Below are 8,781 nucleotides of genomic sequence, written 5' to 3'. Positions count from 1 at the left end.
TCCCCAACTCCAGCCATCCAGGCTTACAACCCGAGTCCCTTTACTTGTAACTTTGGACCAGCCATTTCCATCTCCAGGCCTGTTTCCCCATCTGTAAAAAGATTATATGTTCCCCTCCTCCCACGACTATCAAACCTAATCGGGAAGGATTTGATTGGGTTCGATGAGAATGTAAACTAATCGGTTAAAAGCCGGTAACATTTCCTCGTCTCCGAGCCAAGCCAAATCTTCCCGGTTGCTCGCTTTTCGGAGCTGTTCCGGGAAAGGCGTGGCCACCGGGAGCCACGCCCAAGGAAGTGGGACCAGCCTTAGCCGCGCCCAACCCTGCGGCCCAGGGAAGGGACCCAGCAGTTACGTCACATAATCATCCTATGTATGCCTCCGCCGTGAAAGTAGTCCCCAACCCCTAGTGGACTCAGTCTCTCACACTAGGCGACATATAAAATTCTAGATTCTCTTCGGACTCGCTTATGGTTGTGAGGCCTTGGGGCCACCTTCCGGTACACTGGAAGCCTATCGTTCTCCGTATCGTCGTAGGAAGTAGTTCCGGCCTACGGTAGGCCGATGGGTCCCTCCGCAGCAAGGGAAAAAGGATGGCGACCTCATCGATGCCGGAGTCGGAGAGGAACGCGGTTACGAAAGCGTCAGGTGAGCGTCAGGTGGACTCAGGTCGCCCCACCGCACCCTGCCGTGAAGTGGGGCAACACTGCGGGGATATCCGGCGGCGAGGTCCGGGCCGGCGGGGCTGCCCGAACAGGGCCCCGGGGTCCCAGGCCCTTTAGTCGCTCTCGCACTTGCCTGAGCGGAAACCGGCGCCGCCACAAGATGGCGTCGGGCCTGGAGCGCAGGCAGCGCCGGGGACAGCCCCGAGTCTCCAGGCCCCGGGACCGTAGCTGTCAGCCCCCTCCGCACGGGAACCAGAGGAGGGGGGAGCAAGCCGCTGACCCAGGGGGCCTGCGGGCTGTACCACCGACCCTGCACCCGGGGGGACTCGGGGGACCGAAGGGCTGAACCACTGAGTCCGACGGGGCCCTTACAGCGAACCACTCTGCGGGAGTCATGGAGGAGAGGAGGAAAGGGTCAAGATTACCCGCCATTGACCACCCTCCCGGGGATGGGGGAAGGGCCCGAGACTGGGAGGCAAGGCTTCTCGGTCATGTTTTCCCGAAGCTCCCTTCGCTCTGCACGAGCGAAGCCCCACCCTGTCTACAACTCAGTCTTTGCATCAGCGAAATGGGCCCACGGGTGCAGCTGGGTGGGCCGGCGGGGCTGGGGAGGAGGCCCACCTGTTCCAGACCCCATCGGCTCCTCTCGCAGAGTGAAGGCTCCGGATCCTGCGCCCCCCTGTCGGGCGGCCCTCGGAGCCGATGGAGGAGAACGAGGTGGAGAGCAGTAGCGACGCGGCCCCTAGGCCTGGCCGGCCCGAGGAGCCCTCTGAGAGCGGCTTGGGTGTGGGCACCTCTGAAGCCGTGTCGGCCGACAGCAGCGACGCCGCGGCCGCCCCAGCGCCGGCGGAGGCCGACGACACTGGTGTGGGGCAGAGCTCGGATCGCGGCAGCAGCTCTCTGGTATGGACCGTGCTGGCCGGCGTGGGTGGAAGCAGGGACCGCAGGCAGCAGAGCCTGGCAGCCAAGGGGAAGCAGTCTGCAAGGCTTGCTTATAACTAATATTTGTTTATGGTTTACTGTGAGCCAGGCATCATGCCAAGCCCCTAGCATGGATTTTCTCATTTAAGCTTCATACCTTGTAAGACACATAACCGTTCTTTTCAACATCTTACAGAGAAGGAAACTGAGGCACAGAGCCAGGATCCAGATCTACTGTGCTATTCATTGTCCTCACTCTTTGAGATGTAGGTTCAAGTCTTGGCTCTACCTCTGATTCACTGGGAGACTTATTTGAGCCTCAGTCTTGGGTCTGTAAAATGGAGTAGAAATATCAGTTGCTGAGGGTGCTCTGTTGTGAGCTCCTACCAGACATTTTCTTGGAAACGCTTTGTAAAATAGTCTCCTCCTGGCTCTGCTGCCTCTTAGCTCTGTGAGCTTGGACAAGCTACCCAATTTGTAGTCTTACTTTTCTCATCTGTAAAGTACCTGCTTCAGTAGATTTTGGGGGGAAATTAAATGAACTGATACATGCAATTAAAACAGTGTTCAGCACATGGTAAGCACTCATAAGTATTAGCCATTACCATTGTCATTATCTGCAAGGCAGTGATCATTTTCAGTACATCACATTATAGGGGTGCCCAACAGTAGCCCTCACTTTGGGGTCCACGGGTCTCATTAATTCAGCAGAGATGGACCTACCATGTGCCCAGCTTGTGCTGGACCCTGGGGATACAGCAGGACACGAGAAAGATGTGGTCCTGGCCCTTATGGAGGGTAGAGTCTGACCAGGCAGACTTATACTGCAGAGTGAACCATGATGAGATCGGGGGACACAGACGCCTGCAGCATTGAAGACGGAGAGGTCCTAACTTGGCATTAGGGGTCAGAGTCACCTTCCCAGAAGGTACCATCTAAATGGGCAATGAGAAAGCTGGGTAGGAGTTAGCCATGCTATGGTGCTGGGGAGTATTTCAGGCAGAGGGGATTAGCTTATTCGAAAGCCCAATGAAAACAGGTCCACCTGGCTTTTGTGGAGGGTGTGGAGGGTGTGAGGCCTTTTACCTGACCAGAGCCAGGGATCCGGGGGCTTGTTCTTGGGAGGCTCCGTGACTACAGAGCTTCTCCCACTGGTCCTCAATGGGGTTGAGGGTGTGGGTGGCTCCATTCACCATGTCCTTGGGCCAAGGGGCCCCAGGTGGGTGGCAGCCTGCCCTGCCCCATCCCTAGCTCCTGAACTCCCTCTCTCCCTGTTTCCTGTCCCGCAGGAGGAGGTATCTGAGAGCAGCTCCAGCACAGACCCTTTGCCCCATGGCTACCTCCCTGATTCATCTTCTGTTTCCCATGGGCCAGAGGCAGGGGTGACAGGTGGCCCCCCAGCCCTGGTGCACTCCAGTGCGCTCCCAGACCCCAACATGCTGGTGTCCGACTGCACGGCTTCTTCCTCAGACCTGGGCTCAGCCATCGACAAGATCATCGAGTCCACCATCGGGCCCGACCTCATCCAGAGTGAGTCAGGCCGCCTGGAGCAAGAGTTGCCCACAGGGGTTTCCCTGCAGAACCAGCTGTACAGGCTCGGGCAAATAACCTTACCACTCTGAGTTTGTAACATGGGAACAGTAACCTGGTCTCATGGTGGTAAATGATGTGAAGGTTTAATGAGACAGTGCAGTACAGAGCCTGACATGAGAAGCACTCACTAAATATAGAAACAGTAATTCCTAACTTTGTACTGAGGTCTGTTCTAAATATTCTACATGCAGTAGCTCCTTAATCCTCTTGGTAACCCCAAAAAGTAGGTTTTATTATTATCCCCACAGTCTGGATGAGAAAGCTAAGCGAGGCACAGAGGACATAAAATAACATACCCGCTGTCATCAGCAAGCATTGGGCCATGAGCTCAGACCGTCTCACTCCAGAGCTGGTGCTCATGATTGACCACGCTACCTTCTGTTATTAAAGATGTATGTAAGGGCTGTAGTACCTGGAAAAGCCCTGGGATGGTCTAGAAAACCAGTCCTAAGAAAATGATGCAGGAGCAGGGCCTTGACCTTGGAGAAGTTTGGCAAGGAAAGAGGGGACCCTCCATGTTTAATGGTTTAAGGCAGGCAGCTGGGAACTGGCTCCTGGGCCAGCATGTCACTCACACCAGACCTCCTAACACCCTTGCCCTGGACGAGAGGTGGGCAGCGGGGCAGCTGAGGCTCAGAGGGGCAGTGCAGCTGGCTCACAATCATGGGTAAGTAAGAATGAGTGTGGGCATTGACAACTGTCATTATCAGCTGGGCATCCCCTCCCCACATCTCTGCTTAGGCTGCATCACCGTGACCAGTGCTGAGGGTAGCGGGGCCGAGACCACACGGTACCTGATCCTACAGGGACCAGACGATGGTAAGACCCCAGGCACCAGACCCAGGGAACCATTTAGTGGGTCAGGGAGTAAGAGCCAGAGGCTCTGCCACAGACTCAACGTGTCATCTTGGCAGGTAGGTTATCCACTGCTCTAGGCCTCAGTTTCCCCACTGTTAGTCTGGTGGGGAGTTGGGTTCTAGGATCCCTGGACCTGCCTAGGAGGGGGTAGCTGTAGCTCATGGTCAACCTCCCCTTCCACTTCCTTCCCTCTGATTCCCTTACTACCACCCCCACCAGGTGCCCCCATGGCATCGCCAATGTCGAGTTCTGCCCTGGCCCACAGCCTGGCAGCCATTGAGGCTCTTGCCGATGGCCCCACGTCTACATCCACATGCCTGGAGCCACCTGAAGAGGCACAGGGTGGGCCTAGCTCCCCAGCACAGCCCCGCCTGGGTTCTGGCACTGAGGAGCCAGACCTGCAGAGCCTGGAGGCCATGATGGAGGTGGTGGTAGTGCAGCAGTTCAAGTGCAAGATGTGCCAGTACCGGAGCAGCACCAAAGCCACACTGTTGCGCCACATGCGGGAGCGGCATTTCCGCCCAGGTGTGTGAATAGCAGCCTGCTTGCCTGACTGCGCACGTGGAGCTAGGGTGCCTAGGGTCAGATGTGGCAGGCTTGTCATCCTGTCCCCAGCAGCAGCAGCAGCTGGTAAAAAGGGACGTCTGCGGAAGTGGGGCACCTTGGCCAAGACCCAGGAGGAAGAGGGGCCAGAGGAGGAAGATGACGATGACATCGTAGATGCTGGTGCCATTGACGACCTGGAAGGTAGGCTACCGTGCCACCCCCACCCACATCTGCAAATACTGAGCTCCCTCTGGCCCCCATGGAGGGCTAGGAAGAGAACTGGCACAGACACAGCTAGAAGCACCTCCAGTATAAGACAGGAGTTGGGGCTTGGGGACCAGGACCTTTGTGTGCAGTTGTACAGACTGCACTGAAAAATAGCACCATATCTAAGGGTCACATTGATGTTTGCCCAACAAATAGAATGCAGGCCTCATATGTACTATTTTTGATAGCTGTATTAAAAAAGTGAAATTAAGGTTAATAATTTATTTTGTCTACCCATGATGTCTAAAATATTTCAAAATGCAATCATTATAAAAAATTAATAGTTACTTTCGTCATACTAACTTTTGGAAATCCAGTGTGCGTTTTACACTTAAATTATGTCTCATTTTAGACTAGGAACGTTTCAAGTGCACAATAGCCACATATGGCTAGTGGCCCCCGCATTGGATAGCAAAGTTGCAGAGTTTGTAGACTTGAATGTTTATTACAAGTATTTTCTAACATTGGCTGTAAAGTGTGTTGAGGAAGGGGTGCTTTCTAATTTGCATAAAGGTGCCGTTTGAGCTAGTGGTAGGCATTAGGAAAGGTGCAGAGAAAGGACTGCAGGGGCTTGGATAGGGACACTCACAGTCAGCCAGGGGAATATCAGGAGGGCATCCTGGAGGAGGCATCACTGATGGGTTTGAAGGAAGGAGTAGGCAGGGTTGGGGAAGTGGGCCTCTTTCCAGGGGAGCTGGCAAGGGGTCAGGGCTGAAAGGTCGAAACTGATGCCCACCTTCTCTGCCGTCTCTACAGAGGACAGTGACTACAACCCGGCTGAGGACGAGCCCCGGGGCCGGCAGCTACGGCCCCAGCGCCCTACTCCCAGTACACCCAGACCCCGCAGGAGACCTGGCCGGCCCCGGAAGCTGCCTCGCGTGGAGACCTCGGACCTCCCGGATGGTGAGACTTCCACGTGGGTGGGCCTCAGGGATGGCCTCATTCCCTGCTTGCTTCTGTGGAGCCTGGGGACTGAGTGTGCTGTGCAGAGCAGCAGTCTGAAACCCACCAGGGTGACCAGGCCTGCTCATCAAGGGGAAAGTTTTAAGAATTATTACTGAAATGAGGACAAGTCTGAGGCCTGAAGCTGTGTCTGAGGAGCACAACGTAGAGCGTTAGGGCAAGGGACAGGAAAGACCTGCTGCGGGTGTGAGTGCCAGCTCTGCAGCCTAGCAGACGCGTGACCTGGGGCATGTCGCTTCACTTCCTTTTTTTTTTTTTTTTTTTTTTAAACTTTGTTTCTTAAATCTCCCGCTCCCTTATGAATGGAGGTGATAGCACCTGCCTCTTCAGATTGTTTCAAGGGTTAAATAGATACAAAAGACCCACAGTAGCTGTTTGGAGGTGGGAGGGGTGTTATGTTTTTGAGTCTCCTTCTTAAAATAACTTTTTACCAAGATATATGTGTGGAAAAAAGCACATGTCTCCTAAGTGCCCGGCTCAGTGAGTGTTCACAAGGTGAATGCATCTTAGTAACCTGGTACTCCAGTCAAGAAACAGGATGTTACCAGCACTGCATGCTTCACTTTTTTAAGTTTTAAAACATCACATTGAATAGTGTTGATGTTTTTGGATAGGTAGCACGTTGCGTTGTTCATTCTACAAAGGCTTCGTGAGCGTGTATAGTGGGGTCTTCTCCTTCCTCCCGTTGGCCCTTCTGCCACCTGGGCTCCCTCTGGAAAACCAGTGTTTAAGTGTTGCTCTTGCTCCCCAGATCTTAGAATGTTTCTGCGAGGTCACTACAGCAGCAGTTACAGGCTCTGTTTGACAGATAGGGAAAATGAGGCTCAGGGAGGGGAGTGGCTTTGCCAAAGGACACACAGCAAGTTGGTGGCAGAGCTCAGCCTACATGCAGGTCTCCTGGCTGGGCGGTCCCTGCTCTCTCGCTACTGCTCCAGACTGTCCTGTTAAAGTCATGCTAATGGCATGTCAGAGGGCGGGTGTCCATGCTGCCCTCTAACCACAGGCTGTGTGTGTCAGTCCTGTGACCTGGCATGCCCATCAGTGGTCTGACAGTGTGGGGGGCATGTTTTGCCTGGCCTCTGGCACACCTGTCCACATCTGTTCTGGTGTGTCCATGGCAGGTGTGGAAGTAGAGCCTCTAGTGAGTTCCCAGAGTGGACAGAGCCCTCAAGAGCCACAAGACCCCGAGGCCCCCAGCTCCTCGGGCCCCGGACGCCTGGTGGCCCTGGGCAAGGCTGACAAGCCCCCAGTGGAACCCGGTGTGAGCCAGTCAGATGCGGAGAACACGGAGCTGTCCTGTCAGGACGAGCCTGACGCCCCACCCCGCCGCCGTGGTCGACCCTCCAGGCGCTTCCTGGGCAAGAAATACCGCAAGTATGCGGAGCAGAGATGGGGGGCGGCGGCGGCCAGGCCCCCCACCCAGCCAGACCTTTCCTCAACACCCTCCTGACAGGTACTATTACAAGTCGCCCAAGCCGCTCCTGAGGCCCTTCCTGTGCCGCATCTGCGGCTCCCGCTTCCTGTCCCACGAGGACCTGCGCTTCCACGTCAACTCCCACGAGGCTGGAGACCCCCAGCTCTTCAAGTGCCTGCAGTGCAGCTACCGCTCCCGCCGCTGGTCCTCACTCAAGGTGCATGGAGGGAGGCGGGAGGCAGGCACGGGCCAGGGCAGGAGGAGGAAGGGACACTGGGCAGGAGAAGGCCCTGAGAGGGAGTGGACCGGGCACCCTCCTGCCCCTTTGCAGGGTATGTCTGGGCCACAGGTTCACTGGAGGATGTCAGAGGTGGGCACACACTGCGTGGCGGTCTCACATCTTCAGAGATTTGCTTCTTCCCCGCCACACCTGGCAGGTGGCAGCAAAGCTGCTTTAGTCTAATTCAGTGTGTTAGAAGCTCTTCCAGCAGGTGGCAGTAACGTGTCTCAGGAGAGGGGCTCCTTTTCTACCCGGAGGTGCCAGGTGGGCCTGCAGTAGCCCGAGCCCATCTTTTATCCCGGGCCTCCTAGGCACTCTGATTTTATCCTCACACAGCCTGATGAGGTCATATAGGTATCTGACCCAGGAAACTGCAGCTTGGCTTGCACAAAGAGAGGCAGAGTTGGCTGTCATGGGCAGATGTTGAGATACCTTGAGCACGGATGGCCAGAGCCCCTGTGCTTTCTGCATACCGTACTTCCTCCCTCACATGGGGCCCTGGATGCGAAGTTGTTCTGTGGAACCCTGCCCTGGAGGAGGGGGGAGTCCCAGAGTGCAGTGGGGAAGGGGCAACTCTCAGGCTGTGGGCACTGGGCAGGTGGGCAGGAAGGGAGGTTGTGCCCCAGTGCCGTCCTTCTGCCTCTCTCACAGGAGCACATGTTCAATCACGTGGGCAGTAAGCCGTACAAGTGTGACGAATGCAGCTACACCAGCGTCTATCGGAAGGACGTCATCCGGCACGCGGCGGTGCACAGCCGGGACCGGTCAGTGCAGATGGGGCGGCAGAGGCCAAGGGTCACCATAGATTCCCATTTACCAAGCCCCTGCTCTGAGTAAGCTGCATTCGCGGCACATGACAAACATGGGGAAGGCAAGGCGATTCATCCCAGATCACAGCAGAGTAGAGCAGTAGCAGGGCCTTGTTTGGTCTCTTTCCTACTTCAAGTTTTGCAAAATGGGAGTCGTTGTCAGGGTTAAGGGAAATCGTGTACCTAAAGGGGATCAGAGAATGATCTAAAGATCTTCCAGGCTCCAGGCCCATGCTATCTCACAGCCCTGATAGAGCAGACCTAGGACAAGAGGATGAAAAACAAAAACCCTTAGGGGCCTAGTGATTACTCACTGAATTATAACTAGATCTGTAGCTTCAGGAAGGAGTGAGATGCACAGGGGTGCAGTGTGAGCAAAGGTTGGATACGGGGATCCATGAGGACAGTGACTCGATCTATTTGTGGGAAAGCCAGCTCTCCAAGATGTGTCTAGGTTTAAATAGA

At 55.4% G+C, this 8,781-nt stretch overlaps 1 protein-coding gene across 7 annotated transcripts in view; it reads left to right on the top strand.

Annotated features, from left to right (window-relative positions):
• Nucleotides 1-368: 368 nt before the first annotated feature.
• Nucleotides 369-8,781, top strand: part of ZNF335 (zinc finger protein 335) — a 25,792-nt gene continuing 17,379 nt past the window's right edge. For 3 of the 7 annotated variants that reach the window (XR_004312956.1, XR_004312955.1, XR_004312954.1), the window contains exons 1-9: nt 806-1,568; nt 2,876-3,116; nt 3,921-3,998; nt 4,257-4,562; nt 4,653-4,784; nt 5,607-5,753; nt 6,935-7,187; nt 7,267-7,444; nt 8,159-8,271. Coding sequence is in view for 4 of the 7 variants with exons in the window: in XM_014561748.2 (XP_014417234.2) it covers nt 1,368-1,568; nt 2,876-3,116; nt 3,921-3,998; nt 4,257-4,562; nt 4,653-4,784; nt 5,607-5,753; nt 6,935-7,187; nt 7,267-7,444; nt 8,159-8,271 (1,649 nt within the window). In the remaining 3 variants the exon portion in view is untranslated. Of the gene's footprint in view, nt 649-802; nt 1,569-2,416; nt 2,515-2,875; nt 3,117-3,920; nt 3,999-4,256; nt 4,563-4,652; nt 4,785-5,606; nt 5,754-6,934; nt 7,188-7,266; nt 7,445-8,158; nt 8,272-8,781 lie in introns of those variants that run through there. The other 4 variants (XM_014561748.2, XM_032461274.1, XM_032461273.1 and 1 more) reach the window with 4 other exon arrangements.

Source organism: Camelus ferus, chromosome 19 (assembly GCF_009834535.1).
Source record: "Camelus ferus isolate YT-003-E chromosome 19, BCGSAC_Cfer_1.0, whole genome shotgun sequence".
NCBI classification, from domain to species: domain Eukaryota; kingdom Metazoa; phylum Chordata; class Mammalia; order Artiodactyla; family Camelidae; genus Camelus; species Camelus ferus.
Note: the sequence above shows the minus strand (reverse complement) of the source record. Positions and strands in the feature narration are given on the sequence as shown.